Genomic DNA, 26,493 nt, shown 5'->3' with positions numbered 1-26,493 from the left:
CTACTGCTTGGCACGGCACGAGGTTCTTTCTCCTTTGCCAAGGAGTGGCTTAGGGAGAAAAGCTTCTTGGACATCAAACGAGTTTGGCAAAATTACATCTGATGAGTTAAGTGTAAATAAACGAGAAACATATGGGCCCAATCTCTTGTAAAATACACACGAGCCTTAAGGCTTCAGGGACCCGCACTTGGCAAAGCTCTTGTTAGGTTTGGCCAGGCCCAAAATGCTCAGGGGGTTGTCTGGGCTGTCCTTGGGCCCAGCGTCTGTCCCTCCAGAGAGGCCAGGCCAGGATCAAGGGACCGACTCCAGGGTCGGTGTGTTTCAGGGGCCTTGAGGTGGGAAGAGCTCTGTGTTTAGAGGGTGAGGGCCTTCCTGAGACCCTCCTCCCCTTAGCATTGTGCACACTGCCTCCTCCAATGAGGCCAGGCTTTGTCCTCTACCAGATGGCTGGTGTTTCTATGGCTGACCTCTTCATCCCCCTGAGGCGGACTTAGCGAGGGAGCCTCTTCGACTTCAGGGGCTCACAAGAATAATCAGTCCTGCTCTTTTTGCCCAAAGCCTTGGTGGCTAGGTAGGAGTTTCTAGAGTGTGAGGTTCCCTGCAGAGCCTTTCATGCCCCCTGAGGCTCATGGAGCTAGAAGGAACCTCAAAGACCATCCCTCCCTGGGTGCTCTTGGTCCCTCCAAGAGTGAGCCCGTTCTATTGCCTAGACACCAGCTCCATTGCCAGAATGAGTGCAGGCTTTTCCATGGCTCTTAAAAACCCTAATGAGAAAGGCCAGGAGCCCTTGTTATTTCCTTTTGGCAAATGAAAAGAACCAGGTTGAAGAGGGCAGTGACTTGTCCAAGGTCACACAAAGAATCCCGGAACTGAGATTGGAGCTCTGGTTTTCTAATGATTAGCCCTCATACTGCCCAGGAACAGGGAATGGGGGCTAAAGAAATCTGCTCTCCTCATCCTAAGCCTGCCCAGTCTGCAAGCAGTAATCCCTCTTCCTAGGGAACCAGATGGTATCAGATGACCCCAGAGAGGGAAAGGACCTGAAAGATTATTTAGTCCAACCCCCTCCTTTTACAGAGAAGGAAACTGAGACCTAGAGATGGAAAAAAAAACTTTGTAAAGGATGCTTCAAATCTAAAGTTTACAAAGACATAAATGATTATGTATTATTATTCTTCAATTCAGGAGACATATTAAGCACCCTCTACATGCCAGGCACTGGGACATGAATCTTCACAGTGCTGCATATGTTATACCCTGGGTATAAACTGTATATTATGCTCTTCATTTTGTAGACGGAAATTTTATAGATGAGGAAAGTGAAGTTTGGATAGATCTATTGACTTGTCTGTGCTCGCTTGTACTATCGGAGGCAGGATTCAAACGTAGGTTCTCTAGGTCCACGGCTTTAACTATTATCTATTGTTACCTCTCCACAATAATCCTGAGGGTGGCAATGCCAGTGTCACTGTATCCATTTAACAGATAGCTCAGATTTGCCCAAAGTCATACAGCTATAAAGAACAAGCACAAATCTCCTCAGAGTGCCTTCTGAGAGGAAACATCTAGAAAAGGAAGTGATGATTCTAAAGAGCTATCATGTGCAGAGTGAAAGGAGCAGAGCCAGGAGAACCTTGTACATAGAGACTGATGCACTGTGGTACAATCGAACGTAATGGACTTCTGTACTAGCAGCAATGCCATGACCCAGGACAATCTGAAGGACTTGTGAGAAAGAATGTATCCACATCCAGAGAAAGAACCGTGGGAGCGGAAACACAGAAGAAAAACAACTGCTTGATTACATGGGTCAAGGGGGACAGGATTGGGGATGTAGACTCTAAGCTATCACCCTGGTGCAATTATCAATAATGTGGAAATAGGCCCTGATCAATGATACATGTAAAACCCGGAGGAATTGCACGTTGGCTATGGGAAGGGGATTGGTGGGAGGGGAGGGAAGGAACATGAATCTTGTAACCATGGAAAAATATTATAAATGAATTAAATAAATAAAAAATGTTAAAGAATAGGTTATACCAGGTTAACCCCATGCCATTTTTAACAGGTTACTAGACTCCTTGATGAGGCAGAAATGGTGAATACAGTTTACCAAGACTTTAGCAAAGGCTTTGATAAGCTTCCTCATATTACTGAAGAGAAGTTGGAGAGAGATGAATGAATGAATGAATGAATGAATGAATGAATGAATGAATGAATTATGGATGAAGGAATGCCATAGGATAGAGTCAGGGTTTATTGGACAGAGTCCAAGAGGAGCTATTGATGGTGTGGCAGACAACCTCCGAAGAAGGGTCCTGAGAATCTGCACTTGGACCCACTGTGATGGATGATGTGGAGAGAGGCACAGACGGCATGCTCCTCAGAACCATACATGACACCCACCAAGCTGTGAGAACCATAACTGGATGCTGGAGTCAGTATCCAAGAGCATCTCAGCCAGGTAGAACATTAGGCTGAATCTAAGAATATAAAATTCATTAGTGATCAATGTAAAGTTTTGTTTTTAGGTGCAAAAAAAAAATCCACTACCCAAGATGGAGGAAGTGCAGATAGATGGTTAATGGCTCTGGACAAGATGGTGGGTTTTAGTGGACTGTGTGATGTCTTTGCCTCCTGCAAAGAGGAGGCTGGGCTGACCGTCTAGAAGTAGGGAGTTGATGGTCCGCCAGGCTGGGTCCCATCAGATTACATTTGGAGGTTCTATTCTGGGCACTACAGTTTAGAAAAGCACATTGATAAGATGGTGCGTGTCCAGAGGCTGGACAATGGCGAGCTTTTCTTAAGGATTTACTATGTGCCTGGCACTATGCTGAGTGCTAGGGAACGGCCTTGATTCCAACATATGCAAGATTGCTTGAAGGAAGTGAGCATGTTTAGTCTGGAAAAGAGAAGACTGAGGGGGACATGGGGGCCGTCTCCCAGCATTGGAAGGGCTGTCAAATGGAAGAAGGCTCTGCCTTATTCTGTTTGGCCCCAGATGTCACAACCATGAGCAATGAGTAGGAGTTGCAAAGGGGCACATTTATCCTTTATGTCAGGAAATTTATCCTGACGATTAGAGCTGTCCAAACACGACATGGGCTGGCTCAAGAGATGACGCGTTCCCCCTCCTTGGAGGGTCTTCAAGCAAAGACTGGTCAACCATCTGCCAGCGAGGATGCCTCCAGCTTTCCAGTTCTGACCCTAACTCCCCAGTTCTGACCCTAACTCCTAGCTAGCATTGTGCTAAATAATGGGGAACTGGAACAGGAGCCGAGCCCAGGCCTTTTCCTCTACCTGGGCGGATGAATCCTTCCTGGGACATTTCTAATCTTTAGGAGGTTCTAGAGCAGAAGTGTCAAACTCATAGCCTGCAACCTCAAGCAGCCCACTGGAGGAATTGGATCAAAATGTAACTGGGAAATGTTTATCCACGATAAGCCCAAGGGACTCATGATAAAAAATGCTATCCATAGCCAAGGATGGGAGTGTTGGATCTGAGTGCAAATTGGCATTACCTGGCGAGCAGTGTAGCATCATTCTCCCTGTGTGACCGACCTCGGATGCCACCTGCTTCCTGAAGCTTTTCCTAATCCCCCTGGTTGCCTGTTGTCTCTTCTGCCTCAGATGGAGGCACATGGATGGGCAGATAATGAAAAACATGGTAACTTCAGGAGGGTGAGCCAGGGCACAGACAGTGAGGAAGATCAGACCGACTGCCTCTCAGGGGTGGCATCTGGGCCCAAGTTTGAAGGGGGGAGGCACTGAGAGAACGTTCTAGGTGTGAGAGGCAGCCTGTGGGAAGAACCAGAGGCCAAAGAATACTTGGTTCTGGAAGAACAGTGGGGTGGGGCCGGTTGGGTCGGATGGAACATGGGGAGGAAGGAGAGGAATGCCAAGTCCTCCTCTTTCAAATGGGGACAATAAGCCAAGCTCGCCCTGCTCTTGTCCTCTAATCAATCACAAGTAAGTTCTCCTTTGTGCCAACCAGCGTGGAGTCCAGGGGATAAAGTAGATGCAATGGCCCCGACTCACAAGAAGGTGGCACTCCAATGGGGGAGACCCGTGTATAAAGCAAAGAGGAGAGAAATACAAATAAAGTCAAAGAAGTTGAATAGCAGATAGATAGGAGGCATGGGCAAGGGAAAGGATGGGAGAGGGCTTTGTGTCGGAGCAAGCTGCATCTTGAAGGAAGGAGGGGGATACTGAGAGAGAATGATGAGGATCCACATTCTGGGCTTGGGGGCAACCAGAGGAGAGAAGAAGCAGCATGTGTGACCGGCAGAGGGAAGACCATGGAGCACCAGAAAGGATGCACCATCTGATGAAATAAGAAGACAGGCTGGGATTGCAAAAAGCTAAACAGAGTTTACATCAGCTTGTAGGCAAAAGGGAGCTACAGGTGGTTAATGAGTAGGGGAGCAGACAGATCACTTTTACAGCAGTGTGGAGGATGCACTAGGTTGGGGAGAGACTGGAGCCAGGGAGAATGAAGAACAAAAGCTGTAGATATCGTTTGGGCAGGAAGTGATCATGTGGTGGCTATGTGAGGAGAGAGAAGGGCTGCATACCAACCTACTATGAAGGTAGAAATGGTCTGATCCAGCCACCGAGTTAATATGTGGGAGAGGGAAAAGATGAGCACTGCCTCGACTCTAGTGGGAAAGGGCTTGGGTCACATAGCTAGTCATGACAGAACCATAACCCAGATCCATTAATAGATGCTGATAATAAGTCATGGACTGATTAATTCACTCAAAGCACCTCCTTTCCCACAAGCTTGTGCGAAGAGTGCATGAATCATCCCCATTTCACAGAAGAGAAAGCCAAGGCATATATTAAGTACTTCCAATGTGCCAGATATGGTCTGGATATTAGGGGTCAAAGTAAGAAAAAGAAATGGAACAGTTCTCTCTCTCTCTCTCTCTCTCTCTCTCTCTCTCTCTCTGACTCTCTCTCTCTCTGTCTCTCTCTCCCTCTGTCTCACTCTCCCTTTCTCTCTCTCTCTCTCTCTCTGTCTCTCTCTCCCTCTCTCTCTCTCTCTCTCTGTCTCTGTCTCTCTCTCTCCCTTTCTCTCTCTGTCTCTGTCTTTGTCTCTCTCTGACTCTCTCTCTCTGTCTCTCTCTCCTTCTCTCTCCCTCTGTCTCACTCTCCCTCTCTCTCCCTTTCTCTCTCTCTCTGTCTCTGTCTCTCTGTCTCTGTCTCTCTCTCTGTCTCTCTCTCCCTCTCTCTCTGTCTCTCTCTGTCTCTCTCTGTCTCTCTCTCTCTCTCACCCTTTCTCACCCTTTCTCCCTCTCTCCTCTTTTCTGTCTCTGTCTCTGTGTGTGTGTTCCTCTCTGTGTGTCTGTCTGTCTCTCTGAATAAAAATTCTTATCATCCTATCTTAGCACCAATACTGTGTATTGGTTTCAAGGCAGAAGAGTGGTAAGGGCTGAGCAATGGGGGTCAAGTGACTTGTCAAGGGTTATGAAGCTAGGAAGTGCCTGGGGTCATATTTGAACCCAAGACTTCTCACCTCTAGGTCTGGCCCTCTCTCTGCTGAGCCACCTAACTGCCCCCAAGTTTTCTATTAAAGATAATTTTGAATTGGGTGCTAGTTTTTGACTCAGAACCCAAGAATATCCTGGGTAGATGTGAAACCGACAATCCCCCATGAGCCCTCACTTCTGTACCAAGTAGGGTGGGTGGCATGCATTAGGAAAGCACTGGTCTTGCGCAGCTCCTAGAGCTCCTGGAATGCAGATCTGGAAGGACCTTCAAGGCCTCCAGGGTAGCTCCTTCTTGGCCCAGAAGAGCAGGCTGAGGTCCAGAGCAGTAGAGGGACTTGCTTGGTGTCACATGAGCAAAATTGATAGATCTTTAGAAGGAGAAAGGACTTTAGGGATCATTTGGCTGAATAGACCAGGAAGTGGAGTGGGGGAAGACAGCCCCTCAAACGCCTTCCTCAAGAAAATGAGCTTTCCCAGATGAATCCCACTTTCCCTCTTGGATCTGAGGAGATGGCATTTGTAAATGTCTTCTCATCAAATTAGATACGATTTGGTTTTTTAAAGCAATTGGTATATATACATAGTAGGCGCTTTATCAGTGCTCCTTCCCTTCCCTTCTTCCTGGGCACCAACTTCTGGCTCCTTGGGAAGCCAAGCAGACACCAATAATATTAGATTGATAGCAATTGCCTAACGATGGGCCCATAGAGAGTGGGTCACAGTAGGAGCAGGCCCCGAAAGAGGGGCAGAACGCTGGAGGAAAATAGCAAAGTGGAGACCCCAGGCCACCTTTTTTTTGGCAATGCCCACTTGATAGCCGCCATTTTTAGAGCGTTCTAGTTCCCAAGCACTTTCCTCTGGATTGTCCTAGGGCTAAATTGTAGAATCCTCCCACTCCCCATTGGAGGAGTAGAAGTTAGCACCGAGTGGAGATGGAACATGACAAGAGACCTGACTGACAGACTAGGAGACGGAATGTGACCGAGGGAGGCTGGGAAGGATTTTCAACTGGCGAAGGAGGTTCGTTCTGAGCGGGGGGGGGGGGGGGGGGGGGGGGCACAGGGAACAGCTTTTCCTGAGCTCAACTTAAGTATTATTTTTGCCTTCATTTTACAGATGCAGACATGGTGGCTCAGAAGGCAGAATGACCCGTCCAAGATGGACCGTCTGGTAAGTGCTAAAACGTGAGCCGAGCCTCGGTCTCCCTGGACGGCGGGCTCCTTGCTCATCCTCCTCAGCGACACCACCTCAGCCTCGACTCTTCCGTGGGCAGATCTGAAGTGGGCCCTTCAAGCTCCCCAGGGCAGTCCTGGCTCAGTCTGGCCCATGGGAGAAGGTCTGGTGCCACCATCCTCTATCCAAAGGTTGGCGCATTGGAACAAATGTCCACGCTGTCAACCACTGGGTCCCTTTCAGAGACCGTTAGCCGATTCCCACCCACGCCAGGCGATGGAGGAGATGTTAGGTCTAGAGAAGACTCCGTTTCCCCCTCGTGAAACTCAGGATGGGGGGATGAGACACCCACACGGACTACTTCCTTGGAACCACGACGCTAGAGCTGCAGTTATTCTCCCGGGACCCGAGGGCCCTGGGGAGGCACAAACACATCTCTGGATGAGCCCTGCGGGCTCAGGCGTTACCGACGGGGCATCAGGGAAGGCTTCTTGGAACGGGTGGCACATGGGCAGTTTCTGAGGAGGAGCATCCCCCACAAGGGGAGGGGAAGGATGCCTCCCCCAGGGAGGGGGAACAGCTGGGAGAGAAGGCCTGACTAAGGGCACTGAGGGCAGGCTGGATGGCCAGCCCCCAAGGGGCCATGGAGGATCCTTTTCCATTCGATCTCTGTGATGCAGAAAGATGGGATGTTGCATGTCTGGGAGACCTTGGACCATCCCCAGCCCCTCGGAGCCCCATTTTCCTGCTCTGCACAGTAGTGATCTCTGAGGACCCTCCTGGCTCCATCAGTGAATTCACAAACCTGTATGTTACTGCAATTCAGGGCGAAAGTGTAGAATGAATGAATGACGAGCGGCTTCGAGAAAGACTGCCCAGGAGAGGAGAGACAGCTCGGAACGAAGGCGGAAGGAGCCTGGGTTCGCATTGGATTCTCTGTTGGAGGGAATTGTGTCGTTCCAAGCCTCAGTTTACTCATCTGTAAAATAGGGCTCATGGGGCTCAATTAGGTCCCTTACCATGTGTGACGTGGCTCGGATGAGAAAATGGCAGCAAAAAGCTTTGCCAACCTTAAATTTCTCTGGATGTTGTTGCCATGTTCCTCCTAAACTCCTGCAATCCGGTGATTCTGGGAGGGAGGCGGGCTTGTCCCACACGCAGGAAGGTCGGGCTCTGGGGCAGCTGGGCTGAGGGTCGGGGCAGGGAGGCAGCGAGCTTGGCCGGGAAGAAAGCCGTCTCTGCTTCGTCTTGCCGGCACCTGGCACCCTTGGGCGCGCTCGTGTCATCCCTGCCGCCTGGCATTCACAGACAAGGCCCTCCTGCCACCAGACAGGGCCCTCCAAAGCAGGCTGTTTTCCCTCAGAATCTCCCCGGGGACGCGCCACCCGCCCTGGTGCTCTCCGCAGATGCCCACTGTCCTGAGAGCTTGAGGGAGGACGGCCGGGGCTTCTCCGGACAGCCGAGGCGCTGCGTGAAGGGCTCCCACTCTGTCCTCCCTCTGCCTCCTTCTCCAAAGAATTCTCCATCTTTCTTCATCAGGCCACATGCTGACGGGGCAGGTCCGGGTCTGGGAGCGAATGGGGGCCTCCAAGGGCGCCGCCCCCTCCCACGAGAGGATGTCTGTCTGTCCCCGCTTTCGCCTCAGGCGGGCCAAGGCCAGGCTGCACCGGCCACACCGGGGCCAGCTGCAAGGAGCCGGGATGTTCGGGGTGGGGAAAAGGGAGATGCGGCAGCCGCCTTCCCACCTTTGTAGCAGAGGCAGAACCGGCCCCGGGAGGGAGCACGGCCGTGTCAGCCTAACCCGTCAGGAAGGACAGAGCTTCCAGAGGAGGCTGGCTGGCGCTTGTCAGGGGGTTCCTGATGGACTCGATGCCCTCCGGGCCTTGCCGTGGGACGTTCTGGTCTTGTTTGGGAGGCGACAAAGAGACGCGCCACAGCCAGGGCTTCCTCCGGCCACCTCGGACAGCTGACTCAGGAGAGAGTCCCCAGAGGAGATGGAGCCCCTGACCCTGCTCTGGCTCTTCCCCGGCCGCCCCAGAATGGCCAGCGAGGGGGGAGCAGCCATGAACACTGTGCTCGGGTAGCCAGATGCCTTCCAGGGAGGGGGGACACTGCGGTCTCCTCCAATAGCTCTGTGGGCGCCACGAGGATTTCTGGGGCCCCACTGGGGGGCCTATGTGGCTGCATGGGGGACCCCGCTCTCCGCCATCTAAGCCTCCCAACGTGTCTCCGCCCTACCTGCCCTCCCCTGTGCTCACGCTCTGCCCCGGAGCCACACTGGAGCGGTTAGTAGGTGTCCCACCCCAAGGGCGGAGCGGCCCTGGGTTTCCAGGGACTTTGACGCCCGACCACCAGGCCTGGTGGGACTCATGACAGACTGGCCGCTCCAGCTGGCTCATTTTCTAGCCAAGAAATCCCTTCTGGATCCTCAGTGGAGCCATGAAGGGACTGTGCGTGCAGCAGGAGTGGAGGTGAGCTTGTCCCCACCTGGCCCGATCCTGGGCGCCCCCCAAGGAGAGAGTAATCCCTTGCACGGATGACGGGGCCCAGGAAGCGTTTCCCAATCAAATAATCCTCCTTGACTTGGCTGCCCCGTGTGTGCTGGTGGCCCAGCCCAGGGGGGGGGGGGAGTTCTGGAAGGAAGCCTTCTCTGATATACCCCCCCTGCCCCCAGGAGAAAGGGATCCTTCTCAGTTTCCCTGCAACGCCTTGTCCAGATCACCCCTTTGCCTCCAACCCATTCTACCGCGTATCTCCGTTATCAGTGTGGGGGCCATGGCCCCCATTAGCCAAGGGGTCCCCGCATCGCTAAGCACCAGGCCTTAACCAGAGGCAGCAGAACCAACCTGCTCTTTTCAGCAGGAAATGGACCAAACAAGCTGTGTGGATGGTCAGGCACCCAGACCAAGGCCAAGATGGATGAAGAGAAGAAGGAAAGGAGGAGGGAGGGAGGGAGAGAGAGAGGGAGGGAGTAAGGAAGGAAAGGAAGGAAGGAAGGAAAGAAGGGAGGGAGGGAGGGAGGGAGGGAAGGAAGGAAAGAAGAAGGGAAGGAAGGAAGGAAGGAAAGGAAGGAAGGAAGGAAGAAAGGAAGGAAGGAAGGAAGGAAGGAAGGAAGGAAGGAAGGAAGGAAGGAAAGAAGGGAGGGAGGGAGGGAGGGAGGGAAAGAAGGAAGGAAAGAAGGAAGGGAGGAAGGAAGGAAGGAAGGAAGGAAGGAAGGAAGGAAGGAAGGAAGGAAGGAAGGAAGGAAGGAAGGAAAGGAAGGAAGGAAGGAAGGAAGGAAGGAAGGAAAGATGGAGGAAGGAAGGAAGGAAGGAAGGAAGGAAGGGAGGGAGGGAGGGAGGAAGGAAGGAAGGAAGGAAGGAAGGAAGGAAGGAAGGAAGGAAGGAAGGAAGGAAGGAAGGAAGGAAGGAAGGAAGGAAGGAAGGAAGGAAGGAAAGAAGGGAGGGAGGGAGTAAGGAAGGGAAGGAAGGAAGGAAGGAAGGAAGGAAGGAAGGAAGGAAGGAAGGAAGGAAGGAAGGAAGGAAGGAAGGAAGGAAGGAAGGAAAGAAGGGAGGGAGGGAGGGAGGGAGGGAAAGAAGGAAGGAAAGAAGGAAGGGAGGAAGGGAGGAAGGAAGGAAGGAAGGAAGGAAGGAAGGAAGGAAGGAAGGAAGGAAGGAAGGAAGGAAGGAAGGAAGGAAGGAAGGAAGGAAGGAAGGAAGGAAGGAAAGGAAGGAAGGAAGGAAAGATGGAGGAAGGAAGGAAGGGAGGAAGGAAGGAAGGGAGGGAGGGAGGGAGGGAGGAAAGAAGGGAGGGAGGGAAGGAAGGAAGGAAAGGAGGGAAGGAAGGAAGGGACTCTTAGGGAAAGCAGTGCCTAAGGGAGCCCAGCTGAGGGGGATGCAGAAGGGAAAGAGTCAGGGAGACTTGAAGGCTGATTTGGACCACCCTGAGCTGGATGGGTGAGATTAGCAAACTGCAATCCCTCCCTGGACAATTTAGACTCATCTTTTGGCCACTGAAAAGGCTGGGGCCAGACGACACCTCGGTCCCTTCCAGCTCAGACAGTCTGTGGCTTTTAATAGTCTTTGACACCTGCAGGAGGGAAAAGCTAATGACCAGGAGCCCTGCTCACTTGGCTCACTTCACTGCCTGCAGAAGAATTCCTCCGGAGTCCTTGAACTCCACAACAGTGAGATATGCCAGAAGTCCCAGTTCTACACAGGTGGCTTTAATTAGCAAGCTAATTAGTAAGTGAGGGGGGAGTGGGATTGCTCAGGAATGTTCTGAAAAGGCCTGGTACCAGGGGCACTAGGGATGTGGGAGGCCTTCCTCCTTCATCTGCCCGTCTTCAGCCAATAAAGAAGGCAAGAAACAGCTGCTTTCTCTCTCCCCCCCTTTCCTCACGAGTGAGGCAGTGTGGTGCAATGACTGGTGTCAAGCCTAAAGTCAGGAAGATGTGGGTTCAACACTTGCGTACTATCGATGGGGTTGTGGGCAAATCACTCAGTCTCTGCCTGTTTCCTGGGATCAGTAAAATGGGGATAACAAAAGCACCTACTTCTGAGGGCTGTTGTAGTGGATTAAATCAGATACCATTTGTAAAGTGCTTATTCCATTGCCTGTCACATAGTGCAGGCTTAATAAATACTCATTTCCTTCCTTCCTACCTGCCTTCCCTCCCTCCCTCCCTCTTTCTTTCTTTCTTTCTTTCTTTCTTTCTTTCTTTCTTTTCTTTCTTTCTTTCTTTCTTTCTTTCTTTCTTTCTTTCTTTCTTTCTTTCTTTCTTTCTTTCTTTCTTTCTTTCTTTCTTTCTTTCTTTCTTTCTTTCTTTTCTTTCTTTCTTTCTTTCTTTCTTTCTTTCTTTCTTTCTTTCTTTCTTTCTCTTCCTCTCCTTCCTTCCTTTCTTTCTTTCCTTCCTTCCTTCCTTCCTTCCTTCCTTCCTTCCTTCCTTCCTTCCTTCCTTCCTTCCTTCCTTTCTTCCTTCCTGACTGCTCTCTGTGTTACTTCTTTATCACCTCAGAGAATTTCCCTTTGCTCCCAATTTTGGGTTTATTTCTAGGGCAGAAATCCAAGACAATGTGGTTAAAACATGAAGGTAGGCCTCTTAATTCTTCCAGTGTTCTGTGGCTCTCTCTCCCAAAGCATGGACCCCGTCCCACTCATACCTCTTCAATTTCTTCCCTCAAACCACATCTTCCCATGAACTTTCCACAGAAAGAGGAGCATGCTGGGAGTCTTCTTCCGGGTCACTTAACAGTAAACTCTTACACTATGTTGATGTCCTCTCTCCATGTCCCTTTAGAGGACCAGAGCGAGTCGTTACAGTAAAAGAGTTTCTCAGTCTTTTATTTTGGGGAACACATTGGATAGCAGCTCTTTCTGAACCCAAATTCCTCTAAAATGGGCACAATGGAGCATGTGTGGTAAGCTTTAGAAAATCTAATTTGCCATCTCTCATTCATTTTTTAACCCTTACTTCCTGTCTTAGAATCAATACCAGATATTAGTTCTAAGGCAGAAGAGTGGTAAAAATTGGGCAAGCTTAGGTGACTTGCCCAAGGTCATAGAGCTAAAAGTGTCTGAGGCCAGATTTGAGCCAGGATCGCCCATCTTCAGACCTGACTTCTATCCCCTGAGTCACCTAGCTGCCCCCTCCTTCATTCTTTAATATCTGTGTGTTAGCCTTGTTCTTAGAGTATTAATGAGGAAGAAGATTCAGACCTTGATCTTAGGGAGTTCATAGTCTGACATCTTAAAAGAAGTGTTTTATCAGCCCTGGATGAATAAGCTCATCTTTTTTCTCAAACAAAAATCTAAAATGGATTGTTATAGAGTAGAGGTCAGGAAGACCTGGGTTCAGGCTCTGCCTCAGACACCCAATGGCTATGTGCCTCAAGAAACTGCTAGGGCCCATTGGTTGGACCCATTGCTCATCACATCCATAATGGGCAATTCCCTAACAGCAGCTCCTTCCACTGATCAAAGCACGGGTCTAGATCATCCCCACCCTGCAAACCAAGAACTTGCTAAAGGGGATGATTAGGGAACATGGAAGAGAGGAAAATGATTTAAGAGGAGCCAGCATGCCTTCATGGAGACTCGCCTCATCGCCTTCTTTGAAAGGACCAAAGGGATGATGGATGAATAGCTGGCCTAGATTTGAGTGGAGCATTTGATATGCCACATTTTTGGAGGGGCCTAAACTAGACCATGATGCCATTCCCTGGTTCACAAATGATGGAATGGCTAATCCCCACAAGAAGGCATTGATGGCATGATGTCCATTTGAAAGGAGGTCTCTAATGGAGTGGCCTCTGTCATTTAATATTTAACCGTGACTTGGATAAGGGCATCACGCACATGCTTACAAAGCTCGCAGATCGCTGATGCACTCCTGGTGAGCCAGTTGGGATTCCAAAATGTCTGAGGGACAGGCTAGACTATTGAGGCCAATGAAATGTAACAGGAACAAGTGCAAAGTCTTACAACTGAGCTTCAAAGTCGACCTCCTAAGCCTGAGATGGAGGAGCGATGGAGAGACAACGCTTCGGAGAGAATCCTGATGGGGTCAGCTCCTGAAAGCTCAACGCAACTCAAGTACCATTTGGCGGCCCAGGACAACTCGAGACACAAGAGAGATCCTGGTCCCTCCCTGTCGGACCCCTCCCCCCACTCAGACCACCCTGGGGCCATGGAGCTTGAAGCCGGAAGAAGGCCAATTGGCTGGGACTCTCCATTGTGTGAAGAGAAGAAAGGAGCGATGAGGCTGGCTTGGTATGGGTTGGAGCTGGTCAAGGGCTCCCAAGCATAGAGGACTTGCTCCTAGAAAGAGGCATGGCCAGAGCTGGCTCTTGCCCAAGTAGAGGAGGGATTGAGTGGTGGGTGAGAGATTGGGCTCAGAGACCAAATTGGAGGCCGGTGCAATAATCCAGGCAAGAGCTGATGGATGGGAGAAAGAAGTAAGATTTAACAAGGGGCTCTGTAGAGGGAGCAGCCGAGGCTAGGAGCCCAGGAACAGGGAAGTTCTGAACAGGGATGAGGTTGGGCGGAAAGATAGAGAGTTCAGTTGTGGACAGCTTGAGTCGGAGAGGCCTGCAAGGCATGGACTTGGTGATTCAGGACTGGAGTTCAGCAGAGAGGTGAGGGCTGGCTAGATGGAGCATAGAGAGAATAAGTGAATCTGTGGGAGGGAATTAGGGTCAAAGGCGGAGATGGAGGATCTCCAAGATCTCTTCGACATATTTGGGCATTTGCTCCCCACCACCCCCATTGGGCTGCAAGCTCCTTGGGAGTAGGGACTGTTTTTGCCTTTCTTTAGAAGCACAGTGCCCGGAACATGTTGTTCAGTCATTTCAGTCATGACCGACTCTGTGACACCATTTGGGGTTTTCTGGCAGAGTTACTGGAGTGGTTTGCCATTTTCTTCTCCAACTCAGTTTACAGATGAGGAAGCTGAGACAAATGGGGGTTAAATGACTTACCCAGGGTCATACAGCTGACGTATCTGAGGCCAGATTCAAACTGGGGAAGAAGAGGCTCCAGGCCTTCTAAGATTCCTTTTCTGGTCAGGCATAAGTTGGAAAATAGCCATATTTTGAAGCCAGAAAAGAAAAAGCACAATACAAACCCCCCCAAATGACCCCTGACTTGGATAGAGTAGATCAGAGCCGAGATTTAAGACAGCCACGGAGTGAAACCACCTAGCATGTGGGCAGAGACGAGAAAATGGTATAAGAGGCACACTGGGCCTGCCTGGCTTCTCTCCTTAAGCCAAAGGAGTTGCAATCCAGGAGGAGGGTTCGTGGGCACCAAGAGGGGTTGGTACTTGGGAATCGCACTGACTGGCTCCCCATGGTCCAATCTGGGTCGGCTGGCTTTGGCCAAAGAGGGGAAAGGGAGGCCGTCATGGCTCCAGGGCCATGGAATGGCATCTGGGTGGAAGTTCCCCTGCCAAAGCCTTGCCCAGTGCCCATGGCACTGAGAGCTCCCAGGGCAGAGCCCATCTTTAGCCTGCACTCCTCCTCCAGCGCTAGGCATGCCCAAGGCAACTTTTTCAATGAAAGAATGAATAGTTCTTTGTTGAGAGTCTGAATTCCTAATGGACCATAAGGCGGTGTTTGATCCATCCCTGGAACTCTTCTAGTGCTCAGGGCTGGGCCCAGGGGGAGTGGGAGGCACTTAAGTGTTCTTTGAATGGGAGAGGCCAGCCGCGCTCAAGTTATAACACTAGGGGACAGTTCTTAGAGCTCTAAGACGGGCAAAGGATTTCATAGACATTCTCCTCACACAGCAGCTGTGACGTGAGTGTCAGAAACAAAACCCAAGTCTAATTCGAACACGAGCCTCGTGTATAGAGGTCAAGCTTCCAGAACTGGGGCCCTGGGAGGCTCTCTGTCCTCAGCCTTCGTCAGAGGGGAGGATTGGCTGGAGAACATCCAGAGAGAGCGACCAGGGTGAAGAAGAACCTGAAATCCAAGTCACGTAAGGGGCAGTTGGACACACTGGTGATGGTCAGACTGGAGAGAAGAGGAGGAGGAGTCAAGATTCAAAGCCAGGTCTTCCTAGTTGTGAAAGCAACTAGGTGATGCAAAGGATAGAGGGCTGGGCCTGAAGTCAGGAAGGTCTGAATTCAAATCCAGCCATGAACATTTACTAGCTGTGTGATCCTTGACTAGTCACTTAATCCTTATTTGCCTCAGTTTCTTCATCTGTAAAGGGGAAATAATTATAGCACTTACCTACCAAGGCTGTTACGATAATTAAATGAAATGATATTTGTAAAGGGCTAGCACAATACCCGACACACAGTAGGTCCTTAATAAATGTTTCCTTTCTCCCCCCTTCTCTCCCTTCCTTCTTTCCTTTCTTTCTTCTCTTCCTTTTTTCTTCCCTCCCTTATTTTCCTCCTTCCCTCCTTCCTTCCTTCCTTCCTTCCCTCCTCTCCCTCCTTCCTTTCCCTGCCTCCTTCCTTCCTTCCTTCCTTCCTTCCTTCCTTCCTTCCTTCCTTCCTTCCTTCCTTCCTTCCTTCCTTCCCTCCCTCCTTCCTTCTCTTCCTTTTTCCTTCCCTTCCTTCCCTCCCTTCTTTTCCTCCTTTCCTCCTTCCTTCCTTCCCTCCTCTCCCTCCTTCCTTTCCCTGCCTCCTTCCTTCCTTCCTTCCTTCCTTCCTTCCCTCCCTCCTTCCTTCTCTTCCTTTTTCCTTCCCTTCCTTCCCTCCCTTCTTTTCCTCCTTTCCTCCTTCCTTCCTTCCCTCCTCTCCCTCCTTCCTTTCCCTGCCTCCTTCCTTCCTTCCTTCCTTCCTTCCTTCCTTCCTTCCTTCCTTCCTTCCTTCCTTCCCTCCTTCCTTCCTCCCTCCCTCCCTTCCTTTCCTCTCCTTCCTTTTAAGCTTGGCTCTCTTTTCATTTGGTGTGTCTTTGCCTAAACGATCACTTGAGGATCAGTCCTCCATGATAAGCAACTTCCACTGAGCCAGGCTGGCCCCCCTATATGATGGGACCTACCAGGGCCTGGGCTTTGCTGGCATGGCCTCTGAGAGCCTGAGGTCACATGCCCAGCACAACGAGGCACCGAGCGAAGGAGAAGGCCACTGGGGGAGAGTGAGGCTGATAAATAAGAAAACAGGAAGGGCCCTTTCAAGTGCCTCATAAAAATGCCGGGTGTTTACAGAGCGTGTGACCTCAGAGGGTTGTTTAGTTCCACATCAGAAATGCTCCGTGTTTCTCCTTCCCTCCAAAGGGAGCCGATCTGAACCATCTAAGCATAAAGAAAAATAAACACGGGCAATTGCAGTCTTCATTCAGGGGTTTCGGCTAACAGCACGCTGCCTCCAGCTGTCCCCTGAGAGCCCAGGAAATCTGTTTCCGAAGGAAGGCAGAGGGCACCGGGCTCTTTAATCATGACCATGGTGGTGCAATCTTAAATTAATTAGTGCTCTAACTGCTTGACATTCGGCAGCTGGCGAGTAGGGGAGCCGCTTCCTCACACTCTAGAAGCCCAGCCTCGCCCCCACCCCAACCTTGGAGCATCCAGAGCATGGGAGGGGACAGTCCCATTGTCTAATGTCTGGGGTAGACCCCGATTCCAGTGTTCCGGCCAGAGTCGGAGAATCTCAGAATACAAGAAGCCTCCATGACGTGGCCCCTTTGATCCTCTACAGCCCCTTCTGACGTGGAGCATGTGGGGATTCTGCAGTTACAGGGAGAGAGGAGGAACGGCCAGGGCATCAGCAGCTCGCGCCAGATGTGTCAGGAGCCGAGACAGGCTCCCCTGGCTTCCCTTCCTTTTCTCCCAGCTACCCGCCAAGGTCTCAGGCCAAAGAGCCCAAGAAGGAAGCCTGATGGGCCGTCCCAGGAAAATGGTTCTGTTGGGCCCTGGAGGAGGAACCAGGAGCAGATGGAGATGGGGCTGATGGAAAGAAGTGGCTCCAAACCCCGAGAAGTGTCCATGTCCACTTGGCTGTCACCTGGCCACCTCCAGCGCCACATTTCCAAACTGAAACCACCTTCCCCTCTCCGGTCATGCATTTGCTGACCGTCTGTTGGGTGAGTCCCTCAAATTCACCACCCCAGAGTGGGGCTGCCCCCCCCCCCCCAGCCTCACTACAGCCAATCTGCTGATTCTGTCTCCACAACCTGTCTGTGGGTCTCTCCACTACCATGACCTCTCCTTCCAGATGAGATCACCTCCTCTCCGGGCTACTGCAATAGTTTCCTAATTGAATTCCCAGCTTTCTGCATCTCTTCTTCAATCCATCTTCCGTGGAGCCACCAAAGCCATATCCCTCGAGCACAGACGTGACTAGGCCACTCCCAGGCTCCAGAAGTGGCCCCTTCTGGCTCCCAGGGTCCAGCATAAACTGACTTTTCACAGCCCAGGCTGCCCTTTGAGCCTTACTGTGGAAGAGAGACGATTGCCAGTTCTTACAGTCTAGCCAAATCGCCTCCATCCCACCCTCAGTTTCCTTGTACATACGGGTCTATAGTTCGTGTCTGTAGATATGTCTAACATGTTCCATCCCACAGAAATGCAAGTTCCTCAAGGACTGAGAAAGGGAAGGGAAGGGAAGGAAAAAGGAAAGGAAAGGAGAGGAGAGGAGAGGAGAGGAGAGGAGAGGAGAGGAGAGGAAAGGAAAGGAAAGGAAAGGAAAGGAAAGGAAAGGAAAGGAAAGGAAAGGAAAGGAAAGGAAAGGAAAGGAAAGGAAAGGAAAGGAAAGGAAAGGAAAGGAAAGGGAAGGGAAGGGAAGGGAAGGGAAGGGAAAGAAAAGAAAGGAAAAAGGGAAGGGAAGGGAAAAGAAGGAAAAAGGAAAGGGAAGGGAAGGAAAAGAAAGGGAAAGGAAAGGGAAGGAAAAGAGAGGAAAAAGGGAAGGGAAGGGAAGGGAAGGAAAAGAAAGGAAAAAGGAAAGGAAAGGAAAAAGAGAATGGAAGGGAAGGGAAAGGAGAAAGACAGGAAGGAAGAAGGGGAAGGCATTGCTGTGCACTGCCCCAACTCCTACTGAGAAGCAGGGCCCCAGCCAGGGCGAAGGGCTGAATGCTCTGCTGCTTTTCCAGCTATTTCAGTAGAGCTTAGAGCGGATTAGCCCAGCGAATGCACATCATACTCAGAGTTATCTCGCATGTATACAAAGGCAGGCTGCCGGCTTGGTCTGTCGCTGCTCCCCCTGCCCTCCAAGGTTGCTGTCAGCACTAACAGGCCGTGCTTGTGGTTCTCCTCTCAGTCTCAGCACCGTCCTCCTGTCGCTCATGTTTACCCAGCACTTGCCGTCCATTATCCCATCTGACCTTTGCATGAGTCACTTCCCTTGGGGTTATTCCCCTCTTTCCCCCCCCAAATTTATTGGTGTCTTTTGTTTTGCACATCCTCACTCTTTCTGACAGCATCTTTCCCCTTCTCCTTCCCAGAGCCATCCCAGCTAACAAAGTATTTCTTCAACGACAAATAAATAAATAAAGGAAAGAAAAAAGTCGACACCACTAAACAGTGCGTTGGCAAAGTTCGAAAATGTGCCATGTGGCCCTCCCGTCGCCATGCAGGCTGAGTTGGGGGTGGCGAAGCTCCTACGCTTTCCATAAAATAAGAGACATTAGACAGCCTTTCTGGCCCTTCCAGCCGCAAAATGATCCTCCTTTTGACAAAGTGTGACTTTCAGACACTTGTTTTTAAAGCCTTCCCTTCTGTCTTGGAATCAACAGTCAGCATCGGAGCCAAGGCAGAAGAGCAGTGAGGACTAGGCATGGTAGTTAGGTGACCTGGCCAGGGTCATACAGCTGGGAAGTCCTGTCTCTGGGCCTGGCTCTCTGTGCTGCCCCGGCCTGCTGTCTTTAATTGGTGGGTTGCCATGGGCTGGTGCCGGTCTTCCCTGGCTCCCCCGGCCGCCAGGGCCTTCCTCCTGAAGTGACACTGTGTCTGTGTCCTACATTTCATACGTGCGCCTGGTTCTCCTGGCAGAATGTAATATTCCGGAGGGCACAAACTGAGGCATCTTTGTCCTTATGCCCTAGTTAGTGGCTGGCACAGAGGAGGTTCTTAGGAACTGATTACCGACTGATTGCTCAGCTGGTCGCAGGATTCAAGAATGCTGGCTTGGGAATCGTCAGCCTGGGCTTCCCGACCCGCCTCTGCGTTTACTGCCTGCGTGCCTTGGAGGGAGACCCTTTCCCTGTGGGGCCTCAGGGGGCCCTCGGAGCTTCTCGGCCCTCTTGAGATCCGCTGCTCCTCTTAGGGCCCTCCATGCTGTCCGATGAACACAGAATCGGCCTGAATGCCAGCACGGCCTGATCAGGGCTAGGCATCGGGACAGGAGAGGGTGGGCTCTTGCCCCCAAGGAGCTTACAGGTAGGCTGGGGAGGGGGCCCAATTGGAGGCCTGCTGCTTACAGAAGAGAGCCAAAGGGAAAGTCACGGGAGGCCTCTGCGGCATCCCCGGGGGAAGGGGCTGGAGGAAAGTCTCTCCCCATCAGTGATCAAAAGCTGAGGAAAAGAGAACACATCTGGATGAGTGAACTCGGGGGCTCGGAGGGGAAGGGGAAACGCACCCACCACTGGTTTTCATTTGGGACTCCCAACGATCGCATCGCAGCAGCTCCGTATCACACGGTTTTTGGTTGGCGCTCCTTTTTGAAGGGGGCCCCTCTGTGGCTCCCATTCGTTCGGAGCTGAAAAACCAGCTCATTGACAGCGTGACTCCCCACAGGGTCATTTTGGGTTCTATTGGAGAAATCCCCCAATAAAAGCGTCAAAGAGAGAGGGATGCTGGCTCCCCTGCAGGAAGAATTTGGCCCCTTTCCAGGACAAATTGTCGGCCAGAAATTGCCCCAAGAAAATGCCATTCGTTTTATGAGAGAAAAAGAGGGGAGCTGCTGAAGCAAACCCCCTTAAGCCATCAGCCGCATCTCACCAAAGGAATCTGGAAATACTTTTCAGACGCAATGATTTCTTTAAATGATGACCAGCACTTTTGTGACTGGCCATCAGCAACAATGAATCCAGCTGAAACTCTCAGGAAAGAGGTTACATCAGCGTGGACCTTTGGGGTCCAGAAATATGCAAGCCAACGTGTGATCACGTTGGAACTGGGAAGCCAGATGTGGGGCCTTCTGGAATCTGGGGGGGGGGCTTGGGGAGGTAAGAGTGGATGATGAAGGCAAAAGGTGGCCTCTATTGATCCTGGTACAGTGCAAAGAGAAATTTGAATCCAACAGGACCCAGGTTCAAATCCTACCTCAATCCCTAATTTGGTGGAGCCTCAGTCTCTTCATTTATAAAGAGGAAGGGGAAGAGCTGGAGTAGAGAGCTTTGAAGGTCCCTACAGAATGAGAGCCATTGGCTTGGTTGGAACTGGAAGCCTCACTAAAGATTACTAAAGATTATTTCCTTATCATTGTCAAGCAAGATCCACGCTTGGGCTGGAGCCCATCTCTTGGTTTGGAAATGTCCCCTGATCCCCAACTCTTGCTAAAGAAAACGATGCTCTCCTTCCTCCAGTATCCCCAGAGGCGGCTGGCTCCCAGCACGTCGGATCTTCTCCTGTTGTAAGCTCCTTGAGGGCCAGGGCTGGCTTGTGTTTCTTCTGTGTACCCCAGGCACCCAACCCAGCCTTGCCCTGAACACAAAGAGGGGTTTGTGGGGGCGGCTCAGCCCCTCGGTTTACGCAGAAGGAAAATCAGGTAAGGAAGGGGGAGCCCCTCACCTGAGGTCCCCCAGCTGGCGCCAGTGATGGAGTGAGAAGCCGACCCAGATTTTCTGAGTCTTTTGATCCCAAATCTAGTTCGCTCCTGGGTCTTCTCTCTTTTCTCAGGACACAAAATGGGATTTGCTCAGGGCAAGGATACATCTGGACTTGTGATACCGCCGCAGCATGGCGCGGATGCACCACGGAGGGAGACTAGCAGGAGGCTAGTCACAAGTTTTAGGGTTTTCCTTAAATTCAGCCCAGCCGCATCTGTCAGCAACTCCTCATTGGGCCACGGGGGCCCCCAAAAGAAATGGAATCCCTCTCCTCTCTGATGGCTATCATGCCACCAGGAAGTCCTCCAGTGCTGTCATAGGATTCCCTGAAGCCCAGGGACCTTCCCCATCCTCACTGCCTCCTCTGGACCCTCTAACGCTTATCGACGTCCTGCCTAAAGGACAGCCCCCAGAAGCGACCCCAGGATGCTGGCGGAGTCCAGTGAGACAACCACTTCCTTCCTGCAGCCTTTCTTGGCCACCAGGTCACACTGCAGGGAAGCTTACAGTCTTCACAAAGAGGCACCAAGAGAACCCTCACAGATAAGCTACCTTCGGGCGGTGCCATGGTGTGGGCGATTCAAGAAGGGAAAGACCCCCCGAACGGTATCCCAATGAGGAGGGATGGCAATAGTGAAGACAAGAGATGGTGAAAATCTGATAGTGGGTGCAGAAAGCCCTGAATGAGCCCTTGTGGAGGGAAGAACCAACACTCGCCCAAGGGTCGTGCACATGTCCCTCCTCTCCTCAAGATGCTGCTGTGGCTCCCTACTGCCTCTAGGATAAAACACAGACTCTTCATTGGACATTGAAGCCCTTGCTAGTGTCAATCCAACATATCTTTCAGACATATTTCATAGCATTCTGCTTCCCATATTTTATGTTCGATCAAAATTAGCCTTCTTGCTATTTCCCATACTCAGCATTCTACCCCTGATTTCTATGGATTTCCCCAGGCCGTGTTCCATGTTCCCCCCTCCTGTCTCTCTTAGTGCTCCTTCGCCTGCCTTCATATCTCAGCTTCTTCCAAAATAAATGCCTTCCCCAATTATTGCTCTCCCCACAAATGCGTTAGGTATGTTAGAGGATTCTCAGAGCAGTTCAGCTTTTGCTGCTACTAAGCCGCCATCTTGGCTTCGCCCCCCCCCCCCATGTACTTTCGGAATATTTGCTCATCTGTGAACACATTGTGTCCTCTGAGTAGACTCTAAGCTCCCTGGTGGGCAGGAGAGCCTAGTTTTCTGCCTTTGTATTCCTAGTGCATAAAATAGTGCCTGGCACCCCTCAGGTCATTAAGAAATACCTGCTAAATTGAATTAAATTCCCTAAAAAGAACTCCGCCTTCCTGTAATTCTAGCCTTCGGTGGAGAGTCTCCCATCTGGGGCCAAGCGAGAGCAGTCAATTCATCCTTCAGATGACTGAAAATAGCGATCGTGCCCTCCTTCTGCAGCCCCCTCATCTTGTCTCTGCCAGCCTAAGCGTTCCCCTCTCCTTCCCTCCCCGGCTCTCACGTGGCCCGATTTCCAGAGCCCACACCGTTCTGGCGGCCCTCCTTGGGCCACTCTCTAGAACACGGTGCCCAGAAGGAGGCAGCTTCTCGGCTTCTGGAGCTCCTCTTGGGAGAAACAGCCCAAACATTTTCTCCCAAGTTTCTTCATGCCTGGCATGAACATTTGGAGGAATCTCAGAAGATGATGAATCGGAATGAAGTGGTTTGGCTGGAAATGGGATGAAGAGAACCCAAAAGGAGCCACCTTCTGCTTTGAACCAATGGGAACCAAGATTGGATTCACAATCCACCAGAAAAGGGCCATTTCCCCCCGCTAGATTTTAATATGTTTATGATTCAGAATTGGCATTCTGTTCTCTGACTTGCTTGCTTTGTAAAATAAAGTAGTTGGTCTAGAAGGTTCTGATCTAAGGTCTCTCCAGCTCTGTCATTCCCTGTTCTAAGACCTCTCCGAACATGGGCGTTCTCTCTTCTAAAGTGTCTCCCAGTTCTAGCATTCCACGTCCTAAGGGACGCCCCTCTTGGGTCAAAGTGGACCTCTTTTGGTGGATTACCTCATTCTCCTATGTGTCTACACTCTAGTGCCATCCTGGATATGCCAAAGGACACGCCATTACAATTCATCACAGCATCTATACAATTCGCAATGGTATCTTTTTCCCCCTGGCTTGTTTCCAAGAATCCCCACGCCATTTTGAAAAAGTCCACATGGTCCCAAGCCAATGACCCATGAGCCTCTGCTCCACCTTCCACTCTTTTCTATGAGCCTTGAGCCCAAGGCCAGGGGCCGACGTGGGCTCCCAGAGTATGTGCCTGGCCAGACAGAGGCTTCCTGCTCAGCCACATCAGCTCGCTCGCTCGCTCCCTCCCTCACTCACCCAAGCAGTTGTGACCATCATGAGCCAGCATGAAGCCATCATAGCAGGTGCACCTGTAGTTTCCTGGAATGTTGATGCACTCATGGACGCAGCCCCCATTGTAGTAGTCATTTTCACATTCATCTATATCTGCAACACAGAACACATGGGGGAGGAAGAGAAGGGATGAGTGCTTGCTTCAGTGACATGGAGGGGATCACAGGCAAAAGAACTGGGCAGAGTCGGGGGCCGAGGTTCAACCAAACATGGACGGGGGCACGTGGTCTTATCTTTGGTACTCAGTTTCTTCACTCGTGAAATGGGGGAAATCCATGTGGAAAGCACTTTGTAAACCAAAACGCAACGCCTTGTCATTGTTTACCATTATGAGGGGAGAAAGGGAAGAGAAAGTGCCTACTGTGTGCTAAGTGCTTTACAGGCGTCTCATTTGATCCACCGAGCAGCCCCATCCAGGGACAGCAGGAAAGCGGGAACTGCTTCCCTTCTGCGGCCCCACAAATACTCTTCTACCCCCCCAAATGTGAACCTCCGCCTTTCTAAGTCCCCTTGACTTAGCTTACGCCTCGCAAACCACTTGAGCATCTGATGGACACCGTTAGAAAGCTCGGGCCTCCCCGAAGCAGAGAGTTGGAATCCTCTTCATGCTACTCCCAGCGAGTGATCATGCAGCGTTGTTTGATGACTTCCCAAGGAGCCACCCCTCCCCAGGTCACTCATCTCCCTCGAGGCGGGCTCTCATTGCCGCCCCGGACAGCTCTCGCGAATAAGGAAGCTTCCCTTCATATGGAACCCAAATCCACTGCTCTGTGACCTCATTCTGCCCTCAGAGCCACATGTGACAGTGGCTGGATTGGAATCTGTATCCTCATGTGACATATGAATCCACCAACCAACAAGCAAGTATCAAAGGGGAAAACTGGACCATCTCCCTGTCTTCCTCAGGCCCGCTACCGCCCCCTCCCCTCTTTGCCCCAGAGCTTCTCTTCTCCAGGCCCATCTCGGTCCCTGCCCCAGCCTGCTTCCTCTGCTCCGGGGCCTCCCCAGCTCAGTGGTGTCCAGCCCAAAATGTGGGGCCGAGCAAGAACGGCACACCATGTGACTTGCCCTGGCCGGAGGACAGCTCGCTATCGCGCTCCCCTTCAGCATTCTGGGCTGAGTGCCTTTCAGCATAGTTCCAGATCACATGAGCGTCGCTGGCTCCCATAAGCCAGTGCTGAGTCATCAATGCTGGGAGCATTTATACCTGGGGAGAGATCATCGGTTTTGGAGTCCGAGGCCCGAGTTTGAGATTTGGCTCCGTCCCTTGTCCCTGTGCGACCCTGAGGAGCTCACTTCCTTTTCTTCTCGGTTTCATCCGTCTCCTCATCTCTAAACGAGGGAGGGAGGGAGGGAGGCCGGCCTCCATTTATCCCCACTCCTCCCCAAGGAAGAATCTGAAAAACTCATTTCACTGAGATAAACAGGGCCATGGAATGTGGTCTGGAGGGTCCTGGGAGACCCTACTTTACCTCCCTCATTTTACAGAGAAAAATGCCAAGACTCAGAGAGGCCAAGTGGCTTGTCTGCCATTATGGGGATAATAAATGGCAGAGGCAGCTTTCAAGCCTAGCTCTTCTCATTCCAAGGGAGTGGGAAGGGCACTCTAGGTGGATGGAATCATGTGGCCAACAGCCCAGTGGTGGGAAAATGCAGGCAACAAATCACAAAACACCCAACATTGCTATCCCATATTTGCAAAATGTTTAGGGCTAAAAAGCACTCTTGTCTCGCAAGCAGTCCTAGTATGGATAGGATTCTTGGATACTTAAAAAAATAGTTGATTTTCCCCATTCCAGGTATAATCCTCAGCACACATTTCCTGAACTTCTAAGGCCCAAGCTGTTTCCTGCTCCCCCTGCCCTTCCCCATTCCCAGAGATGGCAGGCAATCTGATCTGGGTTAGACAGGTATTAGCAGGCAAACACTTCCATATTGGTCATTGCTTGCCATAAGAGAATACTCCCATAAAGCCCCGAAATGGAAACAGATAAACGAATGGGAAAACTCATCTGCTTTCGCCTGCATTCTGACCCCAACAGCTCCTTCTTGGGAGGCAGAGAGCATTCTTTGTCACGAGTCCCTCCGAACTGTCCCGGGTCACTGTACTGCCAAGAATAGCTGTCTTCAATGGCTGCTCATTGTACACTATTGCTGCCACTGTGTACAAAGTTCTCCTGGTCCTGCTTGTTTCTGCATTAGTTCATGTGGATTTGTCCAACTTTTTCTGAAATTCTCCTGCTCGTTGTTTCTTATCGTGCAATAGTATCCCATCATCATCATCATCATCATCATCATCATCATCATCATCATCATCATCATCATCATCTACCACAATGTTTCAGCTATTCCTCAGTTGATGGTGCTATACATATGATTGGGAGAGGCTGCTTGTAGTGGAAAAACCACCAGACTGGGAATCAGAAGATCTTGATTCAAGTCCTACCTTTGCCATGTATTAGCTATATGATGCTGAACAAGTCAGTGAGAGGGCTTGTACCCAACTAGATACTAGCAGGGGAAATCTGCAAAAGAAGGAAGGCGAGGGTCTGATTTTCCAGATTGCCCTTCACTTCTAGCAGTTTTCATTCCCAATCAGTTATTCCTTTTTTGTTTCTCTGGTGAGATTTGCCACTCTAGATCCAAGTTTTCCCATTCTGACAGTTTTTTCTGCTGTGAAAGCCATAGATCCTGCTTTTATAATTCCGATTTCTTTTTTAAATCACTCAGAAACATACTACTGTGGTTACATGCTCTCTTGGGCCTCATTGCACATTGATTTATTTTCCTTTGTCTTGCAACATTTTCTCATTCATGTCTGGACTCTTTTATCTGATCTGGAGGCCATTGTTCTTTCTGTTATTAATGTCCACTCTGTTGGTTTATGTGCTTATTGTCAGTCTTTAATTGAATTTCTTTCCTCCTGAAATCTTTTGTAATTTTGGACTCTTTCTTTCCTTCTAGACCCCTATCACTCATTTTCTGACTCTGCCCTTTTGATGATGATGGTTTCCTTGAGAACTGGACCTCAAAGCTATCTTTGTCTCCTCCCTCTTTGGGCAGTTCATGGTTCATTATCTTAGGTCTCTGCCCCAAGTGACTTCTTGGGGGACATAACTAGCCCCAGCTGGCTTTTGCTTAGGCTTAGTGGAGTGCCACCTTCCCCTGATCACATCCTGCTTGTTCACTCTTTACTAGTCATCTTGCT

General features: G+C 50.8%; 1 protein-coding gene across 6 annotated transcripts in view; it reads right to left on the bottom strand.

Moving 5' to 3' along the window:
- SCUBE1 (signal peptide, CUB domain and EGF like domain containing 1) overlaps positions 1-26,493 on the bottom strand; it is a 221,620-nt gene that overhangs the window by 170,175 nt on the left and 24,952 nt on the right. For all 6 annotated transcript variants that reach the window (XM_007502787.3, XM_016425590.2, XM_007502786.3 and 3 more), the window contains exon 3: positions 23,250-23,378. In XM_007502787.3, coding sequence (XP_007502849.1) covers positions 23,250-23,378 — 129 coding nt within the window. The remainder of the gene's footprint in view (positions 1-23,249; positions 23,379-26,493) is intronic.

Source organism: Monodelphis domestica, chromosome 5 (assembly GCF_027887165.1).
Source record: "Monodelphis domestica isolate mMonDom1 chromosome 5, mMonDom1.pri, whole genome shotgun sequence".
NCBI lineage: Eukaryota > Metazoa > Chordata > Mammalia > Didelphimorphia > Didelphidae > Monodelphis > Monodelphis domestica.
This window is presented reverse-complemented; position numbering and strand designations above follow the sequence as displayed.